This window comes from Mesoplodon densirostris, chromosome 1 (assembly GCF_025265405.1).
Source record: "Mesoplodon densirostris isolate mMesDen1 chromosome 1, mMesDen1 primary haplotype, whole genome shotgun sequence".
Classification (NCBI taxonomy): Eukaryota; Metazoa; Chordata; class Mammalia; order Artiodactyla; family Ziphiidae; genus Mesoplodon; species Mesoplodon densirostris.
The window spans coordinates 121,028,474-121,048,747 of NC_082661.1; the positions used below are offsets into that span (position 1 = coordinate 121,028,474).

General features: G+C 38.8%; 1 protein-coding gene across 3 annotated transcripts in view; it reads right to left on the bottom strand.

Moving 5' to 3' along the window:
- ANK3 (ankyrin 3) overlaps positions 1-9,990 on the bottom strand; it is a 524,774-nt gene extending 514,784 nt beyond the window's left edge. For all 3 annotated transcript variants that reach the window (XM_060108675.1, XM_060108669.1, XM_060108681.1), the window contains exon 1: positions 9,457-9,990. In XM_060108675.1, coding sequence (XP_059964658.1) covers positions 9,457-9,519 — 63 coding nt within the window. In that variant the 5' untranslated portion in view covers positions 9,520-9,990. The remainder of the gene's footprint in view (positions 1-9,456) is intronic.
- Between the last annotated feature and the right edge of the window lie 10,284 nt (positions 9,991-20,274).

The following is a 20,274-nucleotide window of genomic DNA, read 5'->3' on the forward strand; positions in this document are numbered from 1 at the left end:
CTAGAGATCCCCTAAAATAACAAAATTTTGTGAAAACTTCTCAAGCACGAATGTGCTGAAGCAAGCTGCTAGCACCTATTTCAAGCACACTCACATAACTGAATCTATCAAAAGACTTATTAGCAAATTTTTTTTAAAAGGCAGGAATCCTGGAACCTATCATTACTATTCTAATTTCATAAATGCCCTCTACATTTTTTTCTAATTTTAAGACATAAAGAACCGACGAGGAGGATGAGCCCTGCTTAATGGGTGAGAACAGGGAACTTCGAATATCTGAAATCAAGCTGTTTCCTGTGCTTCCCTATTTGTCCAAAACAACAGATTGAGTGAAATAACCCCACATGTATAGTAGGAGGCAATCCATTAAATTTCTGATAAACATCTCTGCAGCAGCAGTGGGGTGGGAATCCATAAAATCATAACTGCAGTTGCTTTTGCTTTTAAAAAGAAACTTTGAAGTTATTCATAAATATTTACTTGAATACATGATTCACTTAATTACCTATAATTATACACAAGATCTTTTTCATTAATAATCAGACCATAATGGTTCAAATTCTGTATGTATCTTTAATGTTCCTTCTATGTTAAAGTGAACTAGATTGAAAAACAGTGAAACCATCATTGAAGATAACATGATAATGCTCCAGAGAGACTTCTCATTTCTGTAAAATGCCAAGGTAAATTACTTAGTGATGAAATCACTGCATGTAAAGACTAAATAAGCCAGTATCATGAAAATAACAAAGAGAAATTATACAATGTATCTGGATAAATTATCAGGAATTTGCTTGGTTTGCTACAATTATTGCTTAATTTTTCACTAAGTACCCACAAAATGCTGACAGTAAATATGACATAATATCATAGAGCCTATATTCTAAGGCAATGTATATTTCATAGGCTACATACATGCAACTTGCAAAATTATTGTACACACACATCATATCAAGGGTTACTAAATTCAGTTTCTGATGTGTGCCTGTATTTGTATTTCTAATTTATCAAGTCGACTGTGTACCAAGGGGGAAAGTAACTGTTAATTGGAGGCTTAAGAGATGTGGGTTTCTGCAAGAAGTTTTTAAGTTCCTCACTGTAGTTACGTCACAATCGTTAACAATGGGTAGCACTGAAGGGAAAGTGAAAAGCGGAATAAAAGTTCATCCTTTTCACGAATTCACCGGGTGCTACACTGCTCAGATACCAGAAATCCCCAGCTGACTCCCTAAAATATTATCCCTTAGCCTTAAAACTCATAAAACATTAACTGAATTCCAGGAGGGAAAACAAACAAACAAAAATAAACATTTGAGAGCTGTGTGTAGAGATCTTTAAAGTTCAGGGCCACCGGGAAAGTCCATTAAAGTGATGTTCTTTCCTCGGAACCCAAACACCACAGGGGCCCTTTTCCCAAACAGTTCCTTCTGCCTAAAATGTCATCTTTGCACAGCTGACCAAATCCCTGTGGTGAGTGAGCTCACGGCTCAGGGTCACCTTCTCTGCCACCCTGGCTATAAGAGTTGTCCCTTCTCTGAATCTTCCTCCAGCACAGCAGCCTCAGGTGGAATTTTTCTATTGACTTATTGCTAGTTATCCATTTTGTCTGTTTATTGTCGGACTTGTTCCCTGATGAATCCCTTGCACTAGAATAGTAAGTGCTCAAAAAATACTTGTTGAAAGAATAAATGGTATGATACTGAGACAGAACCAAAATGAAGAACTAGATCTATTCAATAGCTTTGCATGATTATACTGTATTTTAAAACACACACACGGGGCTTCCCTGGTGGCGCAGTGGTTGAGAGTCTGCCTGCCAATGCAGGGGACGCGTGTTCGTACCCTGGTCCGGGAAGATCCCACATGCCGCGGAGCGGCTGGGCCCGTGAGCCATGGCCACGGAGCTTGTGCGTCTGGAGCCTGTGCTCCGCAACGGGAGAGGCCACAACAGTGAGAGGCCCGCGTACCGCAAAAAAAAAAAAAAACACACACACACACGGCAGAAATGCCAGACCAACATCTCTCATGTGCTATGGAACATGTAATTAAAAGATGAGTGAGTTGGGAGTCAAGGATGAAAGTTCTGTCTCTGTAGACAAATTGAGTTTCCCAATCTAAACTCTACTCAAGGATTAAAACTACATAAATGAGTTAAAGATTTATTTTTCTTAATGATACTGTGAAAGCCAGTATACCCACTGGTATCTCTAAAATACTGAAGAGATATCTTATGACAGTATGTTTTAAATCTGCTTTGTTCCTACTACTTCCCAGGTGGTGGAAGGACCAACGGAATCCAAAGACGAGAGTTACAAAATTAATAGAGGAATAGGGAGTTGAGAGAAACTTCTAGCTTTTAAGCTATTAACATAGCCACGTAATAAGTTGCTTTATATTTACAATTATGTGAGACAGAGAGGAAAACTAGAATGAAAACTTAAAAAATTAAGTTGTATAAAAAATATGCCCATAAATGGGAATTTTTATTTAAGATGGATGCCAGAGAAAGTCATTTTATGTGCTCATTGTGGGAAATTAATTATCTTTCATATGATTAACAGTATTTTCTTGGCGAGCAGGCACAACAATTCGAACAATATTTTCCCCAAAGTCTAGATTCTTTTCTTTCAGAAAATATATACTGGAGTTATTCTTTATGACCTCATCAAATGGTCATGAACAACAAAAAATTAAGAATTTCCTAAACAATATAAATAATACATTAGGACCTTTTCTTTTTCCTTCTAATTGACAAGCCACAATTCACTACAAGCAAGCAAGCAAGCAAGCAAGCAAGAAAGAAAGAAAAAGAAAACCAGGCTTTATAAACATCTTCAAACCCCCCTGTCCAAATGTTCAGATTTATTACCAAGCAAGCCAGTATCTGTTACAATGCTCCTGGAAATAATTTTTCCTACAAGACTGAAAACTGCATTAGGGACCTTTGATACATACAATGCCCGGCATTACAGAGCTCCATTCTATCTGGAATTTATTAAGGACAAAAAAGCCCCCTCTCCTTCACTCCAAACTAACCTTTAGTCCTACTGGCTCACCCGTAGTCCCAGCTCAGAAGTCTATACAGATTTACATATCTGGACTCCTTGCAGCCAGAAACACTTTGGAATTCAGAACTTTTCAGATTTCAGAAAGGTATATATCAATACTATGGACACCCCCAGCAGCATCTTGGGACAGCACCCCATAAACACAGAATTCTACTTCTGCAGCAAAACATATGAATATTCACGCTAAGGAGGATAAATAAAGACTATAAATAGCTTCACATAAGGTCAGTACAGGTTTTGTTGCCAAATGAGTTCAGGTTAGGTCAGATTTTGCCGCCAAAGAAGTTAGGAAGAAATTTCTAGGTTTTTGGTTTGGATTTTGAAATTATGGGGAAGAGATTATAAACCTGTGGAATATCAGTCCCTTGTTTTAAAAGCCATGCTCCAAGCCCAGGCCCCAAGCCTGCTGCAATACATAAAAGAAATTTATACCAAGCTTTAACAAAAAATTTGAAAAAAAATCTCCAGGTAAACCTACCTCACTATAGTTGGTTTTTTAAATGTGGTATTATAAAGAAAGTCTATTATTTCATGAAATTCTGAAATCAAGAAGCTATTTCCCAGGTTCTCTGAATCTATTCAATCTCTCCCTACAAAAAAGAAAGTTCCAAATGCACAAAAACCTTGGACAAAGACAACATGGAAATCTGTGCACTAAAAGGAGAAAACTCCAATGCTAAGTTCAAGAAAATACCATTACAAATGAATTATCGGAAGAGTCACAATTTCTGCTTCACAGACATTTAAACATTGGAAGTGCCTATGAACTATAAAGTTGATAGCATTTGTGATAGAAGGATTAACAACTGAGAGGAAGACTATTAAGAGAATAAAAAACATTTAAAATTTTCTGGGATTTCCCTGGCAGTCCAGTGGTTAAGACTTTGCCTTCCAATGCAGGGGCTGCACAGGTTCAATCTCTAGTCAGGGAGCTAAGATCCCACATGCCTCAGGGCCAAAAAACCAAAACATAAAGCAGAAGCAATAGTGTAAGAAATTCAATAAAGACTTCAAAAAACATGGTCCACATTAAATAAAAACTTAAAAAAATTTTTTAAATTTCTAACTGTAAAAGATTGAGAGAAAAAAACATTTGACATGGATGCATATAGTGAAATGGTAAAAGATATAAAATGCCCCTTGAGCGGGAGCATGTCATTAGCCCCTCAGAAGTTACACGGCATTTGACACGTGATCATGCTCAGTGAACCATAACTTAAATAATTCATCCCAATCATCAATAAAAGCCTTCGAGGGGATATCTACTTGTAGAGCAGCTGTGAGCAATTGAACAATGTCCAAATACACAAATAAAAATTACAGGTCAACACAACCGCCATATGCTCTTGGTATGACACCACACCATCACTCTAAAGAGGGAACCAGGTATTGAAGGCACCTCATTAGAGACCGTGGAATCAAAGAAAAAATTAACAATGAAAATCCAGAAACATTAGGAATACTGAATGAAAATCAGAAATGAACATTCCCTTGACTGTCCCTCAAAAAATGAGGACACATTTACATAATTTAAGCTACATCACAGAAGCAACAAGTACAGCTCTCACACATAAGGCAAGGATGTGACAGAAAAGAGAAAGAGAGAACATTGTGATGTCCACCCTCAGAAGAAAAAAAAAACTATAAAAACAAATTTACATAGAGCGAGTTATTTTGGATTCTGAAGATGAAAAAGGCAGCTGAACGAAAATGATGAAAATCTCTTTACTGAAGTACCCTAGAATACAAGCAAACTCATTGCACTCATTACCTAGTAGGGTCTAAATAAGTATTTTTCTTCAATCTAACACTGAAAAAAAATCACTGAATGTAACACTCAAAGGACCAATTCCACAGTAATCATTGGCAATGAAACAATATGACATAATGACATATATTCCTACTAGATGGAATGACGGTGTAAAATACAGGCCTAGCATTTCTACCAAATACTAGGGATTCTTTTCTAAGAAACAAATCTTACGTTGATAATTCATCTGCTTAAAGTCTTTTGTTAAATACCAGGACAAAAAAAAAAAAAGAGGTCTTTAGCTTAAATTCCTTGAGATGGTCCTTGCCTTTTTCTCCATTCTCATATCTTGCTAAAACACATCACTGTACTAATGTTTACATCCCTAAGTATACCCGGCTACTTCAAATCTTTCTCTTTTATCCCACACTCTCTATCTGGAAGCCTCTGACCCTGTGGGGAACACTGGAAAAACAGATATCTTTTAAACATCAATTCAAGCATGACTTCTTCTATCTATCTTTTCCTGATTTCATCCTCAAATGGATTCACCACTCCCTCCTTTCTGCCACCAGTGGAACCTGAACTCACCTTTATTTGGTACCCTATACTTTCTGCAGGGATTGGTATACTATAGTTGGCTCCAGTCCAGTAATGAGTCTCAGGCTTTCTACCATATAGCATCTGCTGAATAACTAAATTATTTGAAAGAGTTTCAATCACTGTCACATTTTTTATTAAGCATATTTAAGTTGGGAACCTAGACTTCTTTGGAACCTTCTTTGGATGCTCCTATGGATTGGAATTGCATCTCCCCCATGCCCCTAATTCACATGCTGAAGCTCTAATCTCCAATGTGTCTATATTTGGAGACAGGGCTTTTAGGGGGTAATTAAGTTTAAATGAGGTCATAAGGGTGAGGCCTAATCCAACAGGAGTGGTGGCCTTATAAGAAGAAGCAGGGAGAGACCTTCACTTGCACACACCAAGGAAAGGCTATGTGAGCAAGAAGGCAGCCATCTACCAGCCAGGAAGAGCCCTCACCAGAACCCAATCATGTTGGCATTGGATCTCAGACTTCCACTCTCCAGAACTGTTAGAGAATAAATTTCTGTTGCTTAAGCCACCCAGTCTATGGCATTTTATTATGGCAGCCTGAGCTGGCTAATGCAGATGGTAAATAAATAAAATCATTACATGCCACTTTTACACTTACTCTTTGGTGGCTAGTTAAACTAAGCACCTCTGGTAGTATAATATCAGATGGGACAATATGTCCTCATTTGTCATTTCTACTATAGAATCAGCCACTCTACAGCAAGTTTGAAATTCCACAATGATAACCACTTTGAATTTAGATGTTATCATTTTAAAACCTCTTTGGAAAATACAGTCTTACTATTTTTATTTTACTTTCATAATATCCCTGACAGCTATGCCAGGTATATGAATCTTATTTTATAAATAAAGAGTTTGATTATTTTATCCAGACAAGATACTAAGTTAGAAGCAGGACTAGATTAGAACTCAGGTCCCCTGACTTGCAGTAAATGCTTCTCCTGTAACCAGCATAAAGAGAGAGAAACAGCTATGGGATGGGGAAACATACAGACACACACACACACACACGCACACACACACACACATCCTCTTCACATTCCAGAACTAAATACAGAAATTACTAGAAAAAACATTTCCTAACATCAATTTCTATCCTTATATCTCTGAGCAAAATCCAAAATACTCACTATGTGCTAACAAAGGAATAATACAATGATTCCATCACATTTATCTTGCTGACTCCAATATTAAACGTGTCTCATGAGAGACGTTATACCCAAATGCCCTTAAGCATGTAATCTGCTTTGAAAACACTCAACACAAACACATAATTTTTAAGGTCATTTTGAGATATATTCCTATACAAAAAGGATTCCACACTAAACTTTATATGAAAATAACTCCATAAATAACTGGGAAAAATTTTAAATACTTGGGGAGCTCACTGCCAAAAATTTGGCAGGTTCCTTATATTTCCCACCTGAAAGGCTTTCATTTGACCACACCCACCAATGCTACAGTGTAGGTCATCTGAAACACCCAGAGACCTTGAGAAATATTTGGTTTAGGAGGAAATGGAATTCTCACACACACACACACACACACACACACACACACACACGCACACGTGTGTCTTTATTTAAGGACAAAGAATGCTGCATCCTTTATCCAGAAAATATAAGAAGAAAAGGCCTATTCATTTAAAAGATATCTCCTATCTGATATGCATCTGCTCTCACACTGAAAATTCTTGGTGAACTCTGGTCAGCAAATGGTAGAGACAGCTCAATAAGACATTTATTAAGTGTCAACTGCATACAAGGAGCATGCTGAGTGCCCTGTGAGGCAAATATCAGTGGGTTCAATGTGATGAGGGGAACAGAGCAGGTACGTGATAACTTGAAAAAGAAGTAGAATGTGTCAGCTGTCCTGAAAGGACCCGGTGCTGTGTCAGTCCATAAGCCTGACTGACTTCTAACTAGGGTGAATTGACAGATTTCAAGAAGAGGGTGAGACCTGGGTTGGACCTGCCAGGATGGGTAGGATTTCATCAAAGGGCCGGCATAGAAATGTTTTCTCCATGTATAATGTTTTCTCCATGCATTTCTTCTGATGCTTCTGACAACCATCAGACAAATGGATTCATTCAAGGACCGGTAGGAACTCCAGTTTGGATGGAATCAGATATGAATGAAGTCAATGGTGATGGGGAAAAAAGCCCAGGATGTGGGTGCAGGTTAGATTGTGAAGGGCCTCATGCTCCACAGTCAAGGAATTTGGACTTCACTGAGCAGCTGGGAGGGGGACTGGAAGGTCGTGGGGCAGAGTGTGAGGTTGAAGGTTTTTGTAAAGAGGACCCTGGCAGCAGCTGGCAGCAGCTGGCAGAGTGTGGAAGGGCTCAAAGTAACTGACTTGATATTGTGCTCTGAGTAGGATAAACTGATAGGAAGAGAAATGGAACATGGCTGTAAAATTTTCAAGGAAGAGAGAAAAAAAAAAATGCCCATGTTAAAGGATTCCACATAAAAGCTCAATGATTTACAACTGACCCAGCCACTGCTCACTTTAATCCGGGCTGCACTGTCAGGCCTCATGATGTCTGTCTGGCTTCCCTTGACACCCTGTGTTCAGAGTCATGGTGGGGCCTGTCAGACACTTAAGGCCGTATCTCATAAACATGAGCAGAGCTGACACCTTTCCTGGAGACCAGCACCACTCTGCCACGCGTTAAACAAATTGTATGTGCTGGGCAGCTGTGACCTGCTCCCTTGGGAAATCAGAACAGCACCTTTGCAACATCATCAGTCCCCACAGAGACAATGCACAAGGAGTCAGGGCTGACTTCAAGTCAGCCTGAACAGCTTCACCATCTGCAGGATGTCGAACCACTGCCCTAGAATGTTGGCGTGTTCATGAACATGTCCGCAGAGTAGTCTGCTGACAGAGTAGCTCTTTTAAGAACACTGTATTCAAATGAACCTTTTCATAAATAATAAAGAGATTATAAAAAAATTTTAATGCCTGACAATTCAATGAGTAGTTGAAATCTTTATCTTCTCTACTCTAACCAACCATGCTCTATGTGTCCACTGGCTGAGCATACATTACACTGGGTCAAGGAAGCATTTAAAGAATCACAATTATATATAACAGTCCTAATGATTAAAATATAACATCTGAAGATTTTGAGTATGGATTAAAAAAATATCATCCAAATTTTCCTTAAACAGCTATGAACTAGAATCCTATTTTAAGGATTTGTTTTTCTTTGTTACAGATATACAACTGTCTTTTCCACTGGTGGCACGCCCTATGGAAGCCAGTTTATAAACCACAATGGATCAAAAGCAAATGTCAGACCTAGGGAATTACCTCTTTCACCCATTTCAAAATGTATGAAAAAGTTAGGAGAACATTTCAAGATATACACATGCAAGAAAGCCAAAATGAATCTACAGGTTTACAATAATCACCTATTGCTATTTCGAAGATTCTTCAATTTATGTGTCAAACAAAACTGATTTTATAAATTATAATGGACAAATTAGGCACGCGGCTGTACCACTGCAGAGTCGACTACAAATCTGAGATTTGTCAGCCATAAGCTGATAAATAATTAAAATGGAGTTCACCTCCCTGCTGCAATTTTAAAGTATAACTACAGGTTTCCCTCAGTTTACTTAAAATATGTGTTAAAGCTAAACATCTATACCATAGTAATATTCATTAGTAATTGTACCCTGTTGATTAACAAGCATTCTGGAAAATTTAAAGGGAAAAAAAACCCACCCACCCACATAATTAGGACATGTGTTTACTTAATAATCCTGAATATCACTATGAAAAACACACCACTTTAGTGAAATCTAGATGACTGTATTTAACTGTTGAAATATTTTAGCAATGTATCCGAGTTGTGATGCTTTTCCCCAACACAGAACACACCCATTAATAGACCAGGAAAACAAAAGCATTCTGATTCTAGCAGCTTCTTAAAATCCCATCTCTTAAAATCCAGCCTAAAGATCATTCCCTTCCCCAGAGCCAGAGAGAACATGTTGCTTATTCCTTTCTTACCTTTTTCCCTTTCCTTTTCCTGTGAGCAGGTTTTGCATTTTTCTCCTTTGGTTCTTCACTCATCTTTCCTTTAAATCAGGTGAGTTTATAAAAGACAGGAGATCACCGCCGGTATTCCCACATCCAAAGCCACGACAAAGAGTCAGAGCATTGAGCCCCAAGTCCATTTACGGGTGCTCCCCAGGCCAGCAGCCGCTGCTGAAACCCAGCCCCTGCTGCTGTCAGACAGCCACGGGCTGCAGTCGCCCTGTTCAGCTTTCCTCAGGAAGAAACTGGGGGTTCTCTACATCAAACAGTCAATTCTTCCTCTAACGAAAATCAGTATCCCTGCCTTTCATTTTTTAACTAATCATTACCCTGAGATAAAATCCTGACAAGACTCTGTTGCTTCTTCCTCCACAGTGATTCCAGCCTGTAAATGCTGAAAGAGAGAAACAGAGAGAGAGAGACACACACACACACCCCCTCACACACACAGAAATAAGCTACAGACTGCTGACAAGTCTCCGAAGCCTTCCCAGAGGCTGATTTGCTGCCCCTCGCAGGCTGGGAAGCCGAATGTAAATTGCTCTGGTGCTGCCGGGCCTCCCAGGAGAACACATGTGTTGAATGCATCGGGCAGAGCAGAGAAGGCGGGTCCCCGGAGTGATAAAAGATCGGGTTACTGGTTCTTAAAAAACACTCAGTGATTCAGACAATAAAAGAGACCTACTACTACTAGAAAAACCACAGGTTACACTTCTCCATGATTACTTGTTTTATGCGATAAGCCTAAAGATGGGCAAATTGCCAATCTTCAACTGAAGATTCCTAACGAAGGGCTAATTACAGAAAGCCCCATCCCCAATAGGCAAGTGTTCATATCTAATCATTGGTCTCCTCCCATGAATATATCAACCAACCAACTAGAAGTCTTCCAGAATATTCAGAAAATACTAAGAGCAAAGCCTCTGTCTATGCTGCAGAAACGTTCTGTGCTTCTTGACCGTGGTAGCACATTACACATGCCATGCTGCACGCCATCCCAAGCCCGAGGCTTCGGGATGTTTTCTCAGTATCTGGGGGGCTTCACACCTAGGTGAAAACTCCCTCTGCAGGCCTTCCATCCATTTAAACATAGCTGAATTCCTACCAGAAGGTGTCATTTAAGTTCTCTTGGAGAGTGTCAGATACATTCTGACTCAGGAAAGAACCAGGTTCTACCAGCTACCGTGGGCAGCTACTAAGATTGCTATGGACCTCGTTGAGCATATAACAGACACAGGTGCAGGGCAGGAAGACAGGGCCGAGTGGATAGGGGAGAAGAAAATGGAAAGCAGGGCCAGCCCATCTTTAGGGGCCCAGAAGCTAGTAATAAATCATATTACTTCCTCACTCGAAATTGGATTCAAATTAATAATAACATTTTTAGTATTTGGGAGTAAGTAGCTTAAAATTAATATAAAGCACAGGGAAAAATATGTCCCAAAGGCTAATTTTCAGTGGTGTGGGGGGGAGGATTTAGCTCTGGTTTGAGGAAATGATGCTAAAATATTGAACTAAAAGGACAGATGTTTATGCTAAAATATCCCCCATTCTTTACCTATCATACAAAAGGGGTTTGTGTCTATATGCAATTAATATTCCATCCCTTACACCTCAAACCACCAGTCCCCCAGAAAGAGCTGAGGATGAGGGAAGCTTAAGATGGGTCCCCATGTCCCAGCACACCGGGAACAGGGATGTGAATGACCCTGCACAGAGCGATATGGATTTTACCAACTGTGGGTTAGCTGCTTGAGCCACTTTTCCACTGTGAGGTTCCACATTATTTAATTACTTACATCTCAGTAAGTCTGGTGTGGCCAGAATTCTGAATGGCCTCAGGGATCGAACCTGTTTCTGCTGACTTGGAACTGCTACCTTCCCACAGTTCCTACTTTCTGCTCTATTTCTGAACATTCCTCTTGTTAAGCAATGAAAAATAGAATATCATGATGCGGCAGAATAAACCTTTCAACTTCTTCTATGATTCTTCCCTTGCTCATGTTCAAAACACAGGGAAATCAGGGGAACTGCCTGTATGCATTTACTGTCTTGATCCTTCATTTACTACAATCAGATAAGCCTGGGTTTGTTAGTTGCGGCCCTTTGGAGGGACAAAGGTGAGGTAGGTGCTTTATACAAATTCTGTGTAAGCTAACTCAGGGGTCCCCAACCCCCAGGGACCCCTTAGGAACCAGGCCGCACAGCAGGAGGTGAGCCGCAGGTGAGCAAGCGAAGCTTCATCTGCCACTCCCCATCACTGCCTCAGCCATCCCCCACCCCGCACCACCACCCCGCCCCTGTCCGTGGAAAAACTGTCTTCCACGAAACTGGTACCTGGTGCCAAAAAGGTTGGGGACCGCTGAGCTAAAGGATGTAAGCAAGAGAACTGAAGGAAGACTATCTAAATCTCTGCATTCTTCACTAGTCAAGCAACAAAGATAGTGTATCCATTTATAGTAGAATTCTGACATTTTGATTCCTAGTGTCTAAACAATTACTGAGTTGAACCACCTTCCCAGGGAAGTCTTAGTCAACAACGATTTACTGAGTATCCACAGAGTAGGAGCCTATTAAAAAAAAAAAAAAAAGTGTACAGAAACTGAGACTAAATTTAGTCCAGTTATGTAAAAATTTACAAACTAATTAAGATTATAAAATATACAAAACACAGCTAACATGAAATTTTCTGGCCAAGTAAATAATGCAAGAATGTGTTTGGGGAAAATGTCATTATAATAACTTTTTTAAACTAAGAAAGTATGCTTAAATTAATGAAAAATTTAGGAAATTGATGAAACAAACTGTAATTGACAGGAAAGAATGAGGTTATGAGTAAAGATGACTGTCTGCCCATTTCTTTGATAAAGCATCATCTTGACTGTATTCACTTATATATACAATGCTCATATTACAAGCTAAAGTGCTCTCTGCTGGTTAGTTAGGAAAAAAACAGGACTTTTAATGATAGGATCATATGGTCCAATCCTACAAAAGATCATTTGAGGAAGGAATTATTCTGATGATGAACTCATAAATCTGATTGAACAATACTTCAAGATGTGATATTGTATAATCAGGTCTGATACAGAGCCCAGTTTTGAAAATTAATTATAAAATATATCAAATTATATACTTAAGTAACAAAATGTATTAAGCTATATTTAATATTTAATAATAAAAGTATGTGATATATAACGTGCTTTATGTTCATTTTCTGTAACTTAAGTTCCAGACTTTTTGGAAGGAGCAAATAACTACATCTCTAAAAGTCTGTAAGGCAAAACGTTTCTTGTTAGAATTAAGGCCTTAAAACATCACAAAATCAATAGTAAGTTAATTTCTAACAATGTAAGACTTTTTTTGTAAAATCAGACAAACAAATTTTGTTTAAAGGTTGAAAAATTAAAACAACTTAAACTCAATAAATAGAAAAATTATTCCTTATTATTGTTTAATGGTGTTTCATATCCTTATACTCTAGAAATACATATTCACAGAAACACTGATTGTATTTAATACACCCAAAATGTACAAATGCATTTTAATTAAAATTGCTCTGGGTTAAAGAGTCATTTGATTGATCTAAAAAGAGTCTAGTGGTGGTTACTTGTTACAAAAATGTTAAATGTTAACGACTTTCCAAGGATAATCTCTTTTTCATTCAAATTATAAAATTCCCCCAGCCCTTGAGGAACTTAAATTTAGCCTAAGAAAAAACTTATAAGTTAAATACACTGAAATCATCAACTTGGACACAAAAGCCTTCTGTCAGGTCACCAAGGAGGAAAATATAACTGGATTATAATGCTTCCAAACATGACTCCACAGAACTGCCTGCCTAATTAGAGTTTATTCCAGATAGAAACGATCATCAACTAGTTGATACAGATCTACTGAGACAGTTCTATTTTTAAATTAAATAACTCGCATAAGAGGACAACAACCAGGGCCAAGTTAAGTCTCGTAGAACAGATCTATTTTTAAAATGAAAGTGGCTTACCATAGGAGAAATAACAGGAATGGGATTATCAGGAAGTAAAAAATTTTAAGCTATGTTCTGAATAAAATTTGCTTGAAAATACACTGAATTTAATTTCTTGGCTAAAATTAAAGTAGGTCAAATCAAAAGTTAAAAAAAAACTTTCCATTTAAGTTCAGCAGAAATGCCTATATGAATAGACTAGTTTTATTTTTAAGGCTGGACATCATGTACTTACTGTAAGTTACACTGCTAGTTGGCAAGCTAAATAGTTGCTAAATCTTACTAATAGCATTACCTTAATAACATTCATTAGTCCTTAATGTTTAAAATACTTGTAATGATAAGGACAAAACTACAGGCAGATTAGCTCTTTTCTGGAAACAGGGGAATCTTTAGAGCCAACTGCAGCCCTGACAGGTCTTCCCTGGGGTCACCTGGCCAGTTAATAGCAAACTGGGAGCAGAGGCAGCTGTACTGATTCTTCCTCCTAAGGGCTTTCTTTTCACTATACAAGTATTTCTCAGAGAGGGTAAAATGAACCCACAGCAAGGTTTGAGAAAATATTCAGCGGTAAGCAAACTTGTCCTCAATAGTTATGCATGTACTTTTTTTTTTAAAGATCTTTTGCGGTACGCGGGCCTCTCACTGTTGTGGCCTCTCCCGTTGCGGAGCACAGGCTCCGGACGCGCAGGCTCAGCGGCCATGGCTCACAGGCCCAGCTGCTCCGCGGCATGTGGGATCTTCCTGGACCGGGGCACGAACCCGTGTCCCCTGCATCGGCAGGCGGACTCTCAACCACTGTGCCACCGGGGAAGCCCTAAGATATTTTTTTTTTTTTTGGCCACTCTGTGCAGCATGCAGGATCTTAGTCCCCCAACCAGGGATTGAACCCGGGTCCCCTGCAGTGGAAGCACAGAGGTTTACCCAGTGGACCACCAGGGAAGTCCCTATGCATGTACTTTAAACTGAAAATAGATAGATAAATAAATAAAATTTTAAAAAAACATAACTAGGGTTCATTGGGTGCATCTCACAGAACCGTCACTATGGGGTTCTGGTATTTACCTCGCCCTATTCTGTGTGAATGTTGGGCCATCCTTACACTTACGAATATGAAAAGTATCATAGTGTAATTGCATGTATCAAAGCCATTATGTTTTATACAATGTCTTGATATATCTAATATGAGTGAAAACATCTGAAGAAACATGGGCTAGGTACTCAAACTTCCAGTCTTCTTGAGTCTTCATAGTGAACAATGACACATGGTGACACCTGTACATCTGCTTAGAGCAACTGCAAATTCAGGGAGGTGTGGGCATGAGGGGAAGCAGAATGAGATGATGAATTGAATCTCAATTTTCAGCCCATTTTCAAATACCCATTTCAAATATTGTGATTTCTGCCATAGTCAGTGGCCATCTGTACTACTCATTAATACATGGTTAAAAATTTTTTTTAAACCTAGCTTTGCTCTAAGCAACATTACCTAAGAAACGACAGTTTTGATATGGTAGCTCCACTTTTGACAAGGCGTCGGAAGGCTTCGGGCAGACCCAGAGCAGGATTTCCCCGTTTTGCCCTGGATGTTCCTTCTTTCCCCATTATTCAGCTATGTGCCCATTAAATATATAATGATATAATTGAAGTGGATTAGTAAAACAGGGAGAGAAAGAATGTTCAGAGAGTTATAGCCTGTAAAGGGGTGGTTTTGTTTTTTGTCTGTCCTGAACCTTTGCATTTTCATCAGTATGATTTTCTGAGCAGGGTAATTTTCTTTCACTAGGCTAACCAACTCTTTTGAAGCTCGGTGATATTTAGATGACAGATATACATCCTTTTGTGAGGTGATGGACTGATGAGTCATTGCTTTGATCTTTCCTAAATCCATGTGTTTTACTTAATAACAATAGAGACGCTAAATGATTTTAAAAGAACCATGGTGACAGATTCTAAAGACATTCCCTTGCTTTGTAAAAGAAAATCTCCAGTAGCATTAATATTAAAATGATGAAGAAGTATGGATGCTTATGTTTGGGTTCACACCCAAGTGCATGGAGTTAGTGGTTCTGCTGGGCTTTCTTTTATTGCTGTAGAAAAGGGCCAAACACAGCTCTGCCGGCACCCTGTTTCATCAAATGTTCACCCAAAATAGCAGCTTCTCACCTCTCCACATCCCAACCAGCTTAGTAATATTGAGACCTTTATTCTTTCACCTACAAAAATAAAAGGAACTAGAAAAAAATCAGATTTTAAAAAACCTTATCTTAAGCCATATCTCATAGTATCTTAAAATTTTATACTATGGTTAATACTACCTTGACTCAAGCCGTCATAATTTAGTGATGAGTATGTCTGCATATCTCCTACCTGTTATTTTGTTCTGCTTAATAATTGCTGGCACAATTGCCTGAAATCATTTGTTTAGGAACAGGAGAAGGAATGAGCTTGAGAGATTTTTCTAGCAGCAAAAATTAAAAAATAAAGGAGAAACTACAGTGAAAGAGGAATTGGTTATGGAAGTGGAGAGTCTGTAGAATGAAAGTCATGACAGCTGCTGGAAGAGCCTCCTGCCTCACCTCTACCCACATACCTGTAAAACCAGGATGTTGCCTCATTTAGCCCCATGGTCAAAGACGACGGTGGATTAAAGCCATCATTGGCTCCAGCCAATGATGTTCTCATCATCTCATGATTAATCCTCAGATTAAGTGGAAGTAACAATTACAAAATTAAGGTAATATCCTTAATTTTAAAATAAGTTTATATCAATTGCCACACAGTACTCTGGATCTCTCATGGTCCTTGACCTATATTCCTCCAACCAAATAAGTGAGAACAAAAATTCCCCTTCAAGTGAGAGATTCCAGGGCAATGTCCACCCTTTTACAATCGTCCTCAGATTATTTTTAATATTGATGTTTTTGACACAATAAACGTGCCTCTAATTTAAAATGGTTTATACATTTAAGACATGGTAAGATTTTTATTCAGAAAATCACATCAATGGTACACATATACAATGGAATTCTTCTACTCAGCCATAAAAAAGAAAGAAATAATGCCATTTGCAGCAATATGGATGCAACTAGAGATTATCATACTAAGAGAAGTAGGTTAGAAAGAGAAAGACAAACGCCATATGATATCACTTATACGTGGAATCTAAAAGATGACACAAATGAACATATCTGTGAAACAGAAACAGAATCACGGACATAGAGAACAGACTGGTGGTCACCAAGGGGAAGGGGTTGGGGGAGGGCTGGAGTGGGAGGTTGGGTTAGCAGATGTAAGCTTTTATATATAGAATGGATAAACAACAAGGTCCTACTGTATAGCACAGAGAACTATATTCAATATCCTATGATAAACCATAATGGAAAAGAATATTTTAAAAAAGAATACACACACACACACACACACACATATATATGTATAACTGAATCACTTTGCTGTACAGCAGTAATTAACACAACACTGTAAATCAACTATACTTCAATAAAAAAATAAAACTAAAAAAGTAAAGAAAATCACTTGATAAGGAAGAATGACATTCCTCTAGAGTTTATCACTTGTTATCAATCAAAACATTCCTCAACCATGTATAAAGATGTGTGTTTACTTACACCTTCACCAACATAGGTTAGCATCAATCTTTTGTAATATTTGTCAAATTGACAAGAGAAAAATATTATTATGCTAGGTTTTAATTTGCATTTCTTTAATTGACGGAAAAGTTGAATCTCTTCATGTCTACTAACCACTTTTATTTCTTATTTTGTGGATTTTAATTTTGTGACTGTACTCAAGTTTATCGAGATAACCAGTGAAGACGAATTTATTTCTAGGCCTAAGAATCAGAGGACTGGAAAACACATAGCCTCTACTCTTAAATCAAAATGAGAAATGAATAAGTGATGAGAAAGTCTCAACTGATATCTAAATCAGTTTCTAAATAGTCCTATTCAGATGACAGTCAGCATATACAAACCACTTTTTGGCATGCCATTTTTAGTTAACTCAAACCCAACATTGCAATAATAAACATGTCCACATTCTGCTCCTTCCTAAGCCCCTCTATAAAAGAGTTTTTAAAAGAACAAGGAAGTTTCCACATAAATCAAGGTTAGCTTGACATAATTAATCTTTATAGAATGATTCTGCATGAGAATTTATTTATTCTCTGGGATGATTCACTACAACATCCTAAAAAGTTATAAAGAAAGCACTCCAAAGAATTAACCTCAGTATACATTCTTTATTAATCAACCCTTGTAGCACATCCTGTAAAAAATTGTCCACAAAAGCAAATTCAACTTCTACACCGAATTTGACTTAAAAACCAAAGATATGCTTATCCAAAAACTGCAAATGTTCTCAAATAAGTAGACACAACCCCTCCACAGGGAGTCTGGCCTATCCTATCTGAGCAGGCCTTTTCCAGGCTTGAAGGGCAAAAAAATTCCTTAAAAAAACTGACTCCAAGTTTGTCTTCTCTACCTATGTGGGAGGAGATAGAGTATTCAAGAGGGTGACATCTATGTCCATGCAAACTTTTATCACCTTTGAAAATGTTATGCCCAATATTATAATCTAGTACAAGATTTTGAAATTTAATAAATTACATTGTCTGTAAACTCCTGGAACAGCACTTGTATCACATTGTGTATATATATTAAGTGCCAGCACAGGGCCTGGTACAGAACAGGTGCTTCATAAATACCACCTGGATTAACAAACGACAGAACTGTGGAGCCCTGTGGCATGTCAGGCATTGTCCTACACAGGAAGTGTCATGCCATCTACAATCTGCAGTCCTATCTCTTTACATTCTGATATGGTGTGGGAGAGGGCTTTGATACAGCAATCTCAGTAGGCCACTTCCCATTCTGCATCAAAATAGAACGATAGTAGTTTCTGTTTCCTCAAACCATCCCTTTCCTTAACCTTGGCCCATCTCACCCCAAGTATGACCAACCCTCCACCCAAAATGAAGGTCAGAGATGGTGAAAGGAAGAGTGGGAACTAGAGCTAAGGGAACATACATTGGGTCAATTATTTGGTAATGTTTTTAAGCTAAATATTAAATGGCTTATTATTAAGACTATATCAAAACAGCTATCTCAAAATGATGTCATCAAAATGTCCTTAGCGGGCTTCCCTGGTGGCGCAGTGGTTGAGAGTCTGCCTGCCAATGCAGGGGACATGGGTTCGAGCCCTGGTCCGGGAAGATCCCACGTGCTGCGGAGCAACTAAGCCCATGCGCCACAACTACTGAGCCCATGTGTCACAACCACTGAAGCCCGCGCACCTAGAGCCCGTGCTCCACAACAAGAGAAGCCGCTGCAGTGAGAAGTCTGCACACCGCAACGAAGAGCAGCCCCCGCTCGCCGCAACTAGAGAAAAATAGCCCGAGCGCAACAATGAAGACCCAACGCAGCCAAAAATAAAATAAATAAAATTAAAAAAAAATGTCTTTAGCATTGTGATTAAGATCAAAAGCATGAAAATGTACAAAAGCACACAGGTCTTCTAACCTATATCTTTCTTGAGGTATTTTTATTGAAGTTCTGTTTCCTGAATTTTCCTTCCTTCCTCTCTTTTTGTCTGAGCCTCAATGATGCTGTAATAGAGTCAGAGCACACATTCCCAGTTCAGCTGGAGATATCCATTAAGCCTGTAGCAGGCGCCACGCTGAGCTAAGGGCTGCAGGGGCAAAGATGGACCACCAAGGCCCTGTCCAGCTGGTAACTGTATGGCTCCAGATCACTGTGTGCTTCCGGGCAAGCCTTACTGCTTCTTGTCTTGGTTCCTGATTCCTAAAATGAGGAGGTGGTTGTACTACAAGTTCTCCGAAGTCCTTTTTTAGTTTCCAGATTCTCTAATTTGGTGACAGTCTCTATTAGAGCAGCTAGCATTACCCCAGCACATACAGAAATTAGTACCTTCAAGCAAGGTGCTGCCATAACAAAAATCTAAAATTGGCCTCGCAGTCAGGCAGCACACAGCAAGGAAAGTGATGCTGGAGGCTGGAAACCTGGAGATTCCCGGTGTACACGGTGGCGGAACACTTGGTAAGCCCCACCTGTGGTGACTTGAAAGGCAGACAGCGAGCTTGCTGTGACTGTATGTTTTGCATATGTTGGTTGTTATTGGCAGCATCTAGCAAGGTTTTGGAAGAAAGAGATGAGCTTGGGTAAGACTTATGAGAAAAAAATGGGATAGAGAAACCCCAGAAATGTGGGGACTTGCAAGGATAGAAACGCTGAGGACACTAAACAGTAGGACAGAAGACTGAGAAAAGCTTTAAGGCCAAGGGCCCAGTGGGATTCAGCCTCGGGGTAATGATCAGATTAAGAATGTGGTCCTCTCCTCTCCTGACGATTACAGGTGGCCTCTCAAGCGCCACTTTCAAATGAGAGAGAGAGCCAAAGAATCGAGGAAGCAAAGAAAAGAATATGGGACAGTCATACCTTGACAGATTTTTGGGTGAGGTTACTGGCACATGGAACGAACTACAGATCATGACCCTGCCAAGGTTTTGAAAGAATTATATGCTAAAGAAATCAGAGCCTCTTTTAAAAAAGACTTACGTAAGGGAAAAGAATCTGAAAAAGAACAGATAGATGTTAGATAGGTAGATCGATAGATAGGTATACATCTGAATCATTTTGCTGTACACCTGAAACTAATACAACATTGTAAATCAACTATACTTCAATAAATTTTTTTTTAAAAAGAGTTTGAGCCTTAAAAAAAAAAACCTTTCAATCTCCAAAGTTACCTTCCAACTTGCAAGAATAGGA